Source organism: Sinocyclocheilus anshuiensis, unplaced genomic scaffold, assembly GCF_001515605.1.
Source record: "Sinocyclocheilus anshuiensis isolate Anshui unplaced genomic scaffold, SAMN03320099.WGS_v1.1 scaffold1082, whole genome shotgun sequence".
Classification (NCBI taxonomy): Eukaryota; Metazoa; Chordata; class Actinopteri; order Cypriniformes; family Cyprinidae; genus Sinocyclocheilus; species Sinocyclocheilus anshuiensis.
This window is the reverse complement of record NW_015542379.1, coordinates 1,679,842-1,692,567: the sequence shown is the minus strand read 5'-3', so window position 1 is coordinate 1,692,567 and position 12,726 is coordinate 1,679,842. Positions and strand designations below refer to the sequence as shown.

Here is a 12,726-nt window from a genome sequence, read left to right as displayed (position 1 = left end):
TTGTGTGTGTGTGTGTGTGTGTGTGTGTGTGTGTGTGTGTGTGTGTGTGTGTGTGTTTCAGTGGGAACAGGCTAAACTGAATGAAGATCAGTTACATTCCTCACATTTAATACAGATTCAGGAATGATTACCTGATAAAGCAGTAATCAGGGAGCAGGACACAAGGCACAGGAAAGCATCAAGTCCCAGGTCAGGTGACGATCCTGTTGACTGCAACTCAGCGCATAATCAATGTCACCATTATCAGGAAGGTGCTTCTCATTTTTTTAATTGTCCATCCTCATCTGCCTTCGCCCCTACTAAAGGAAAGAAAGCAGGGTGCTCTGCAGATACAATACGTGGGCTGTGTGTAAAATATGATGTTTTGCTCACGTTCATGTCACTTCAAGAAATCTGTTAAATGTTGTTGGAACTTTAATCAGAAAATTCCTAATAAATATTACTAAAGCAATATGCATGCACTTTTTAAGAATTTTGAAAAATGAATGGTTTATTGAAACACTTTAATAAGTTCAAGTTAATGTATCTTATTAGATATAATAATAATATTATAATAGGGAAACGTCAATCAGGCTACTGAGAAGTGCACATGCAGAACCAAAATGGGCATAAACCAATTGGTACACATTTTCAAAGTACAATTTTTAAATAAATGTACTAAAATAATAAAGGCCCAACCCCTAAACCAAGCCAAAACTCAATAATGTCTCAATGTCACCAGGCTATCTGGGAAATCATCTACATCTTGCACAGCATACAGGTGAGTAAGTTTTCAGAATTTTTTTGTCATTTTTGGGTGACCATTTTCTTTAAAAGGAACAGTTCGACCAAAACATATATATATATATATATATATATATATATATATACATACATATAGTGTGTCTCATATTTCATCTCAAAAATGCGATTGGGGGTGGTCATAATTTTTGAAAAATGTATGATTATTTTCACAATAATAAAAGTAATTTCTAAAATGATTTATGTTTGTTTCACTCTTGTTTAGATTATCAAATAAATCATATAGAATAATTAATATTTTATGATGGACTTTTATAGCAACTAATTGAAAATTTGGGACAAGAGTAAAATATATTTTAAGAGCATTTGAATGTAGCAAAAATAAGTGATAAAGACCCAGTAAGCAGTAATAAATATGTTTGACCTTCATATAATTTATCTATATAGATTATAAATAAGGTGACTCATTTTTAAATCTGTTCATTTTAACAATAATCAATCCTTGGAACATAAAAGTGCCTGAAGTTAAAGAAACACCCCTGTAGATTTTTGAAAATTGTTAGTAGATGAAACACACTAATGAGAGTTTGAAAAGTGTTTTTGGAGATTATTTTCCAAGAAACAAAATAAGCATTGTATCAGTCTCTTTCAGAGTGAGCTTAATTTTAAATGCAACATAATCTTATTTAATCCGCCAACAAACCTCTAATGCACATCATGCTTACACTGATTTCAACAGTTGCAGCTACTGAATGACAAAGTAAAGTCTACAGTATTTCACAATGATCCAAATAAAGGAAAACAGAGTGTTTGAGGATTTCTCAACCTATTTAAAGTGTTGAACGCTTGAAGCCACAGTTGCCAGCGGGGATTACGACATGTGACATGTTATTTGCCAAGAACGTTTAATCATACCTTTGCAGTTCTTTGAGGTGTCCTATTGGTTTAAATGGCATGTCCAACTGTGGCTTAAAGCCTTTCTGAAAGCGTTGAAATGCCAGTGAAACATCTTAAAATTCAACCACACATGACAAGCAGAAAACCAGTCCTGAGCTCTCTGTTGTTAATATCTGCATATGAGATATGCTATTAATACTGATGTGAATCTTCATTATATGCATTACATTAAATGCAATTACTGTCATTTATATCTGCAGCTGCTTTAATTTCCTTCTGTGCACATGTATGTATGTGTGGGTGTATGCCTGTGAGAATCATTTTAAAATAATATTTTGTAGAGTATATTACATAAACCCTTCTTCTAATCTGCCTTTGACCTAAAATCAGAAAGGGAAACATATGCGCCAGCATGTCTGAGCTCATGTATTATGACTTTCTGTTGCCATCTACGGCTCATTTCACAAGATTTATTTAACACAATATAAATATCTTCATAAATGTCTGGGTTGACACCCTCACTATGGAAAACAAAAGAAGTGCAACCCGTGCAATAATCTCATAAACAACACTGATAAAAAGTAGTTTTATGCACACCAATTCAAGTAATAAAAAATACATATTTATTTGTTTTTGTTTGTTTGTTTGTTTAAGAAATTACTACTTTTAATCAGCAACGACACACATTAATGAATTTCAATTAATTAAACCTGAAAAAAAAAATTGCATCACAGTTTCCAATAAACTATTAAGCATTACAACACTGATAAGAAATGTGAGAACAGGGGTAATGATGCTGAAAATTCAGTTTTGCATCAAAATAATAAATGACATTTTAAAATATAATACAATAGAAAACAGTTTGTTTTAATTGTAATAATATTTCACAATATTCAAATTTTTACTGTATTTTTTTGGCAAATAAATACAGACTTGGTGAGCAGAAAAGAACGGTAGTGTGTGTTATACATGTATAAGGCATTATGGTTAAATGAACCAATTTTGACATTATTCATCTTTAATATAATTTTGAGAACTCTGAGATATTAGACAGAGATACGGAGATACGGTGTTATGATACAGTTGGACGTCACTTCATGGAAGTGAAGAATCTTGTCAATGCAATGAATGTTGATAGTTTGAGTCTGTTCTCAGCCGACAGACTGAGATGCACTGCTGGGCTTTTTCTTCTCAGACATGTCCTTCAAATCTGTAAAAAGAAGGAAAAACATTGTTTCCAAATGTGACAAAACATCTACAAGTGTCGACCAAAATCAGTGTGGGAAAGTCTGAAATATAAACATTCCCGTCTGGTTTACAGAAATGAGGCTGTATCTCTGTTTCATTAAAGTTTTTTGGCTGCACTACTTTGAAAATGATTTAAAAATAAAAATCCATTTTCTGTGAGAAGCTTAGAAGTGGAGATGCTGGAGAGTGGGATAATGTGTCTGGTGTTTCCGGTGGCTGTGATATGTTGTCCTGGCTTCCCTGGCTGTTTTCCAGAAAGTCGTCCTTGGGTGCCAAGTCTTGGAGCTGTTGTAGTACGTCACAGTCTGTCTGTGATGAGCTCTGTGGGCAGGGCTCAGCCGGGATAGTTTCCATGAGCAGTGCTTGTTTTGGCTGCGTGGGGTTATCAGTGTCCTTGTGGGATGTGTTAACCACATGTCAAGTCCTGTGGTCACTCATACTCTGTCCAGGTGTGTGTGTGCCGTTCAGGTTGAGTGGTTTGGCACACACTACTGAAGGATGATGGAGGGAGAAGTAGATATTGTCCTTTATTTCCAGTTCAAACAGTTGTCTATGGCCCCAGAAAAGATTGAAATTGTCGATGAAGTTGACTCCTTTTATACTGCAGGTTGTTTGTAGCCATGTATTCAACCCAAGCAACCGTGAAAACATGTCAGTTCCCCTTCCTGGGTGTGGTCCACTGATGAACGACTGAACTTTGAGTCTTCGAAGTTTTTCAAAGAGTTCACTAAAATCCTTCTTAAGGAGTTCTGACTGCTCTTTCCGAATATCATTCTTCCTTACTCCTGGTTCACTCAAGTTATTTATTTATTTATTTCCATTTATTCTCATCTTGTCTACAGCTTTTGCAAAGCAATTGTAATACAGTGCATTTGTGAGCAATTAGAACCTCAACTCACCTGAGCGTCACAGTTCATTTTCACTGTATGCAAAAAAATGGCCAGGACAAATGATTTAAAGCTTTTCTATGGAAAAAAATGTCATGGAGGTTTGGAACAACATAGGATCGAGTGAATGATGATGGAATGTACTTTTTCTGTGAACAATCACTTCAAATGTCTTGATTGATCACCCACACTTAAAAAAAAACAAACAAAAAAAAACATTTAGGCCTAAATTGTTTTATGTAATTGAATTGCATTTAACAATCGCATGTGCATTACAACATTTTAAACTAAACAAACTAATAAACTTAATGCGATGCATATTTGCATATTTGTCAGTCATACAGAAATGAAACAGGTCAGATTTCTGCACTTAAAAATAAATAAATAGTTAATTATTTACTATTTGCATCTATTTCATTGTAATGAAATAATCACATTTTTAATGCATTCATTCAAATAGCTTAGAATCATTTACATTACATTTAGTCATTTAGCAGATGCTTTTATCCAAATCGACTTACAAATGAGGACAATAAAAGCAGTCAAAACTAACAAAAGAGCAACAATATATAAGTGCAAATGACAAGTCTCGGTTAGCCTAACGCAGTACACATAGCAAGGTGTATGTATATATGAAGTGACATGTGACGTGACATGTGGCCAAGTATGGTGACCCATACTCGGAATTAGTGCTCTGCATTTACCCATCCAAAGTGCACACACACAGCAGTGAACACACTATATCCAATATATATATATTATACACACACATATATACACACACACATATACACACAAACACACACACACACACACAAAGAAAAACAAGTAGATAGAATAGAAAAAATAGATAGCTATTTTTTTTTTTATAAAAAAAGAAGATATAGATAAATCAGCAGCAGAATCAGCATGAATCTGCTCATTGTGAAAAATGCATTCAGTTAAAAGTACGAACATGGATAAAATATGGAACAAGCAATATTCAATGTACGAGATCGAAGCTAATTGGATTTATTGATGATAAATATATAAACCTGGTTATTGTGTATTTAAAATACTTTCAGTTAATTCGTAATTTTAAGGAAATCTGGCTCGTTTCATTTATGTATGACTGACAAATATGTATGTGTCACATTAAATGTATTAGGTTATGTTAAATCTTTCTAAAGTTGCCAGTAAATCAAAGCTTAGTTGAATATGCCCCCCCACCCAAGAAAATACTATTGCAGTTGTTATACTTAAAAATTTCCAGTTTAATTCAATGTGTTATACTTGCCATTTTTGTACTTGTTTGTGAAATTTACTAGCAATTTCTGAGTGATTTTTTTTTCCAGTATGGGTGGAAATTTTAAATGCAATTCAAAGACATAATATATTTTTGAGTGCATTATGGGATCTGAACCTGCAAACAAGAGTCTCCAATACTTGTGTAGATACAACATACTCACACTGAAGCACCGTCTTGTAGACTAGAGTGTATCCGAACTCTTTGTTCGTGTTCAGATCCACAGTGAAAAGGAAGCGCAGTTCGAGCGGGAGCTGTGATCTGGGCATGTTTACTACAGCCGGGATGATCCTCTGTGACATGGGCCCTTCAGACAGGACCTGGTGCATCTGATACGAGCACCAGTCATCCTTCACAAAGTTTGGAGTGACGAGTAACAGCCAGCAGTGACTGTCCTGCACGGCCTGCAGCAGCTCAGTGGACACAGCGCCTCCTGCGGGACAGTCCCGCTCCTGCAGGTAACAGCGCAGGCCGTTAGACGGGGCTTCTAGGAAAGAGGCCATACTCTGTGCTAGATCACTGTCCTCATCGTTGTGACACACAAAAACGTCATATCTGAGAGAGGAGCAGAAGGGGGAGGAGAGCACGGAGGGCAGAGGCTGATCTGAGGCCGATGGCTTGGCTGATATGGAGGATTTCAGGGAGGAAGAGGAGGAGGAAGAGGAGCACACCGAGCTGCTGGTGTTGGAGTGTCCGGGGGAGCACGTCTGAGAACATTTACATGGTTTAACTTGGTCCGAATCATTCCTTTGTTTTCCAAAGTGCTGACGAAACCAGCCTGATGATGCAAAGATATGTAATAATACACAGTTATAGAGATAATGTAATATTCAAGTGATACAAAGAAGCATCCATTGCATAAATAGACACATTTTAATGGGACAAAGATTAAAGCACTTCAACAAAACTTGGTTTCATGTATTTTAAATAAACTATTAAAATAAATTGTTATACTATATATATATATATATATATATATATTTAGTCATTTAGCAGACGCTTTTATCCAAAGCGACTTACAAATGAGGATGCATCATGAAACTGCAACAGAGACTTACCCATAATGCTGCTGACGTGGTTTTCCTCCATTCTTCTCCATCCTTCCAAGGATATAAACTACAACAGGCACATACGCAGACAATGTTTAAAAATAAGCACTGTATATCACACTCTACATATCAAACTGTATACACACAAGTAACTTTCATACAACAGAAAAAAAAAAAAACACTGCATGCACACTGTCATCAGCTCAAAGTTAATATCAGTTCCACTTTTCCCTGGATCACTTTCAGTTTTTATGTCTGGATATTAGTACATTCGTGCTTATTATGAAGTAGACTGCAAGCTAATATCATAATTCTATCATATTATTCAAAGCATGATTAAGACAGCAAATGCTGTATAGAGTGAGACGATCAGTACTTACAGTTGTTTTAAGTTGAAAAGAGAGTGCAGGTCGTCTGAGGGCACTGCTGCAGTGCAAAAGATCAGCATGAGATGTTTGAGGAAGTCCATGCGATCGGAAGCGATGTGTCATTATGCAAACCAACATAACTTATGGCCATTCTTACCAAATAATGATAATAAAAGAATAGGAAGACAGTAGAATAAGAGGAAGTCAAGACAGAATGGGTGTAGCTTTGAGTTGCATTTGGATTTACTATTGACAGTCTGGTCAATGCATGGTTTTAGATGTGATATATTACAGAATATTACAACTAAAGGGGTAGCAGTTTCCATTGACATTTTGTCTGTCTGGTTTGCTGGGATTCCCCTCAGTTACGAGAAATGGGTGCGGTCGATATTTCAAACACACACGAGTCTAGAAATGATTCAACTGTGGGAAGATTTTGCATGTTCCAGTTGCTAAATTAATGTGCTCTCAAAATTAATTTATAAATAATCGTTTTAATGTTATGCCATGGTAGATAACCTATGTTTTTGCTCTAATGCCATCATTTTAAGATGTTAGGATGTCTGGTTTGGTGATTTTGCTTAAAACGAATTCGAAATTCACTTTTATTGTCAATGGTTAATTCAGGAAACAAGAACAAAATTGACACTGAAATACAGAAAAGGCTAAAAAAAAATTGAGCATATAGATCTTGATCAAGGCAGATTTTAACTAGACAAAAATAATTATACAGTGTGAATTCAGCATAGGCTAGTTAAAACCATTTGGCACAAGCAAATCTGCTGGGATGAATTTATTTGATAAAAAATACAGTAAACTAGTCATACTGGGAAATATTACAACTTAAAAGAACAGTTTGCTATTTTGATATAGGCCTATTTAATTTATTCCTGTGATGAATGACAACGCTGAATTTTCAGCAGTCCGTGTCACATGATCCTTCAGCAATCACTCCAAAATTCTGATTTGCTGCTCAAATATTATTGGTGCTCAATTATCATTAAGGGTTCTTATTACTGTCATAGTTTGTTTGTTTGTTTTTAAATATTTATTTTTGGCATTAGGCCTTTATTACGATAGGACAGATCAGAACTGACAGAAAGCAAAGTGGGAGAGAGATGTGGGGGGATTTGAACTCGGGACGCTCGTAGCGCAATGACGCTGTATGTCGGCGTGCTGCGCACAAAGCTATCGGCGCCAACATTACGGTAGAGTGGGGGGAAACGCCCACCTTAAGGACTGTGCTTTTTCTTTCTTTCTGTGAAACAAAAGTTAAATGTGTTCAGAAAAGGTATCATAGTTTTAGTGACGATGACATCAATTATAAACCAAGTATGAAAAATGTCCAGAGTTTTCATGATATTAGATTTTTTTTTAATGAAAAAATTAATTCGTACCCAAGGGAACGTAAAATGTTAATAAAATTATTAAATAATAATATAATAGCTAACTAATTATGAATTACAAAATGATAATAGCCGATTTGAAAAACAAAATGTTAGCTGATGCTAACTGGCAAGCTAACTAGCTACCTGATGCTAACTTGAGGTAATTTTTAAATATAAAGTCCAAATATTTTTATTCAACCACCTAGTTAGAATACATTAGATGGAAAAACAAAGGATTTGATGTTCAGAACAGAGTAGCAGTAATTAAGCAATGCCCCCTAGGTGCGTTTTACCCCACAGACTGTTTGAATATATATATATATATATATATATATATAAAATTATATTTTTTCTTAAATAACACGTACTCCCTATCTACAGGCCTTATTATTCTCATACCATATATAACTGTGATGTTTTACAAAACAACAGGCTTTTTTTTCTTCTTACTGCTGAAAATCAGATCATTTACTGTGAAATGCGTTTTCTCTCCGGTACATCACCAGTGTAAGCTTCATCGTGAAAACTTCTACTCTTCTCAACGTAGTCCATAATTACAATGAAGATGTATCTCGACTTTATCTTGTGGTTATTTTGGGAGAGAACGGAGGGCAGAGGCTGATCTGAGGCCGATGGCTTGGCTGATATGGAGGATTTCAGGGAGGAAGAGGAGGAGGAAGAGGAGCACACCGAGCTGCTGGTGTTGGAGTGTCCGGGGGAGCACGTCTGAGAACATTTACATGGTTTAACTTGGTCCGAATCATTCCTTTGTTTTCCAAAGTGCTGACGAAACCAGCCTGATGATGCAAAGATATGTAATAATACACAGTTATAGAGATAATGTAATATTCAAGTGATACAAAGAAGCATCCATTGCATAAATAGACACATTTTAATGGGACAAAGATTAAAGCACTTCAACAAAACTTGGTTTCATGTATTTTAAATAAACTATTAAAATAAATTGTTATACTATATATATATATATATATATATATATTTAGTCATTTAGCAGACGCTTTTATCCAAAGCGACTTACAAATGAGGATGCATCATGAAACTGCAACAGAGACTTACCCATAATGCTGCTGACGTGGTTTTCCTCCATTCTTCTCCATCCTTCCAAGGATATAAACTACAACAGGCACATACGCAGACAATGTTTAAAAATAAGCACTGTATATCACACTCTACATATCAAACTGTATACACACAAGTAACTTTCATACAACAGAAAAAAAAAAAAACACTGCATGCACACTGTCATCAGCTCAAAGTTAATATCAGTTCCACTTTTCCCTGGATCACTTTCAGTTTTTATGTCTGGATATTAGTACATTCGTGCTTATTATGAAGTAGACTGCAAGCTAATATCATAATTCTATCATATTATTCAAAGCATGATTAAGACAGCAAATGCTGTATAGAGTGAGACGATCAGTACTTACAGTTGTTTTAAGTTGAAAAGAGAGTGCAGGTCGTCTGAGGGCACTGCTGCAGTGCAAAAGATCAGCATGAGATGTTTGAGGAAGTCCATGCGATCGGAAGCGATGTGTCATTATGCAAACCAACATAACTTATGGCCATTCTTACCAAATAATGATAATAAAAGAATAGGAAGACAGTAGAATAAGAGGAAGTCAAGACAGAATGGGTGTAGCTTTGAGTTGCATTTGGATTTACTATTGACAGTCTGGTCAATGCATGGTTTTAGATGTGATATATTACAGAATATTACACTAAAGGGGTAGCAGTTTCCATTGACATTTTGTCTGTCTGGTTTGCTGGGATTCCCCTCAGTTACGAGAAATGGGTGCGGTCGATATTTCAAACACACACGAGTCTAGAAATGATTCAACTGTGGGAAGATTTTGCATGTTCCAGTTGCTAAATTAATGTGCTCTCAAAATTAATTTATAAATAATCGTTTTAATGTTATGCCATGGTAGATAACCTATGTTTTTGCTCTAATGCCATCATTTTAAGATGTTAGGATGTCTGGTTTGGTGATTTTGCTTAAAACGAATTCGAAATTCACTTTTATTGTCAATGGTTAATTCAGGAAACAAGAACAAAATTGACACTGAAATACAGAAAAGGCTAAAAAAAAATTGAGCATATAGATCTTGATCAAGGCAGATTTTAACTAGACAAAAATAATTATACAGTGTGAATTCAGCATAGGCTAGTTAAAACCATTTGGCACAAGCAAATCTGCTGGGATGAATTTATTTGATAAAAAATACAGTAAACTAGTCATACTGGGAAATATTACAACTTAAAAGAACAGTTTGCTATTTTGATATAGGCCTATTTAATTTATTCCTGTGATGAATGACAACGCTGAATTTTCAGCAGTCCGTGTCACATGATCCTTCAGCAATCACTCCAAAATTCTGATTTGCTGCTCAAATATTATTGGTGCTCAATTATCATTAAGGGTTCTTATTACTGTCATAGTTTGTTTGTTTGTTTTTAAATATTTATTTTTGGCATTAGGCCTTTATTACGATAGGACAGATCAGAACTGACAGAAAGCAAAGTGGGAGAGAGATGGGGGGGGATTTGAACTCGGGACGCTCGTAGCGCAATGACGCTGTATGTCGGCGTGCTGCGCTATCGGCGATCGGCGCCAACATTACGGTAGAGTGGGGGGAAACGCCCACCTTAAGGACTGTGCTTTTTTCTGTGAAACGTGAAACAAAAGTTAAATGTGTTCAGAAAAGGTATCATAGTTTTAGTGACGATGACATCAATTATAAACCAAGTATGAAAAATGTCCAGAGTTTTCATGATATTAGATTTTTTTTTAATGAAAAAATTAATTCGTACCCAAGGGAACGTAAAATGTTAATAAAATTATTAAATAATAATATAATAGCTAACTAATTATGAATTACAAAATGATAATAGCCGATTTGAAAAACAAAATGTTAGCTGATGCTAACTGGCAAGCTAACTAGCTACCTGATGCTAACTTGAGGTAATTTTTAAATATAAAGTCCAAATATTTTTATTCAACCACCTAGTTAGAATACATTAGATGGAAAAACAAAGGATTTGATGTTCAGAACAGAGTAGCAGTAATTAAGCAATGCCCCCTAGGTGCGTTTTACCCCACAGACTGTTTGAATATATATATATATATATATATATAAAATTATATTTTTTCTTAAATAACACGTACTCCCTATCTACAGGCCTTATTATTCTCATACCATATATAACTGTGATGTTTTACAAAACAACAGGCTTTTTTTTCTTCTTACTGCTGAAAATCAGATCATTTACTGTGAAATGCGTTTTCTCTCCGGTACATCACCAGTGTAAGCTTCATCGTGAAAACTTCTACTCTTCTCAACGTAGTCCATAATTACAATGAAGATGTATCTCGACTTTATCTTGTGGTTATTTTGGGAAAAACAGTAGGGGGCGTTTTCCTCCACTCTAAACTGTCTACTGTTATTATTGAAAACAGTTTTGCAACTCAATATTTTTGTGAAAACTGTGATGCATTTTTTTTCAGGATACTCTGATGAACAGAAAGTTCAAAAGAACAGCATTTTTAAGAATATTTTTTTTTAGCATGAAATGTCCTTGCTGTCACTTTTAATCAATATAACGCATCTTTGCTGAATGACTTCTTTTTACCTTGCTTGATGATTTTTATTTTGAAATTATAAACGCTCGTGTTGAATGAGGTACACAGGAGGAGCGTTCGTGATTTAAGCAGGCGTTTTAACGGAGCAGTATTAAGACTCCAGTGAGCGTCCTGCGGCTGCCCAGAGGACCGGAGCCCAACAGCCGCGGATTCGACCCGAGCTCCCCCCGCTTCACCACTCTGCGCTCCTCCTCTGCTGATGAAGAGCAGCAGCGGCTGCGCTCGGAGCTGCGCCAGAGGTTTCTGTGGACTCTCTCACTGATGAAGGACGAGCTGGTCCAGTTCGACATGCACGAGAGAGTGCGCATGCGCGAGGTTCGGCGCCTCGGACCTCGACGTGCAGCGCTTCCAGGTTTCTGATCTGGAGACTCCTCTGGGGGTCCAAAGAGAGGCGCTCCTGAGGAGCCAAGATGTGCTTGCATGCTCGTTTGAACTGTGAGAGCCATGCTGATCCTCACCGCAAGAGCGCGCCACAAGAGTTGCGATTAAAGTTGAGTGGGATCAAAGAACGACATTTCTCGTTGCTTTCATTGTTGTTCATGCTGCTGTTTGTAATAAACCTTTGCAATGTTGAGAACTGTGTTCTGAGACGTTCTTTTTTTCCAATCAAAGTGTCCTTCATAATTTACAAACACTCTTAAAAATAAAGGTTCTAAAGGGTTTTTTTTTTGTTTGCAATGATGTCGCAAAACATTTTTTGGTTCCTTTCAGTGAACAGTTCTTAAACATTTTGTTTTTCTTAGTGTGAAGGACATTCTAATAATCTGAAGAACCTTCTTTTTATAAGAACTTTTTGTGCAATGGAAAGTCTCCATGGGTGTTAAAGATTCTTCGTCAATGCCGATAGTAGAGCCTTAATTTTTAAGAGTCTACCAATAATTAAACTAATCCAAACTGCACATGAATTACATTACAAAAAATTGCATCATAAATGCCTTGCTACTAATTCTGAAGCCACAGGAAAATGACATCATGACAATGCTGATTTACTAATGAATCCTCGAGAATGCATGAGCTCTTAGGTCAAAGCCAACAGATGCACTCTAAAAAATGCTGGGTTAAATACAACCCAGTGCTGGGTAAAATAGGGACAAACCCAGCAATTGGGCTGTTTTGACCCAGCGGTTGAGTTAAATGTTTAACCCAACCTTCTGGGTAGTAACCCAACCGCTGGGTCAAAACAACCCAATTGCTGGGTTTGT

The 12,726-nt window shown here is 36.0% G+C and overlaps 1 protein-coding gene, 1 long non-coding RNA gene and 1 pseudogene across 2 annotated transcripts; 1 reads left to right on the top strand and 2 right to left on the bottom strand.

The window, feature by feature from the left end:
* Window positions 1-2,586: 2,586 nt before the first annotated feature.
* tirap (toll-interleukin 1 receptor (TIR) domain containing adaptor protein) lies at window positions 2,587-6,561 on the bottom strand. The gene is made up of 4 exons (XM_016491613.1): window positions 6,488-6,561; window positions 6,117-6,174; window positions 5,222-5,836; window positions 2,587-2,848 (listed from the first exon to the last, which is right to left on the bottom strand). The coding sequence occupies exons 2-4, from the start codon at window positions 6,145-6,147 to the stop codon at window positions 2,790-2,792; spliced, it is 705 nt and encodes a 234-aa protein (XP_016347099.1). The 5' UTR covers window positions 6,148-6,174; window positions 6,488-6,561; the 3' UTR covers window positions 2,587-2,789.
* Window positions 6,562-8,488: 1,927 nt separating this feature from the next.
* Window positions 8,489-9,391, bottom strand: LOC107692531 (uncharacterized). The gene is made up of 3 exons (XR_001634655.1): window positions 9,312-9,391; window positions 8,941-8,998; window positions 8,489-8,660 (listed from the first exon to the last, which is right to left on the bottom strand). It is a non-coding gene; the product is annotated as an uncharacterized LOC107692531 (long non-coding RNA).
* Window positions 9,392-11,608: 2,217 nt separating this feature from the next.
* Window positions 11,609-12,018, top strand: LOC107692518 (gem-associated protein 7-like; annotated as a pseudogene).
* Window positions 12,019-12,726: the final 708 nt, after the last annotated feature.

Coding starts and splice junctions, on each gene's coding strand:
- tirap (XM_016491613.1), bottom strand. CDS start 6,147: ATGGAGGAAAACCACGTCAGCAGCATTATGG. Junction 5,837..6,116: donor CCACGTCAGCAGCATTATGG/GTAAGTCTCTGT, acceptor TTGCATCATCAG/GCTGGTTTCGTCAGCACTTT. Junction 2,849..5,221: donor CTACAAGACGGTGCTTCAGT/GTGAGTATGTTG, acceptor TTCTTTTTACAG/ATTTGAAGGACATGTCTGAG.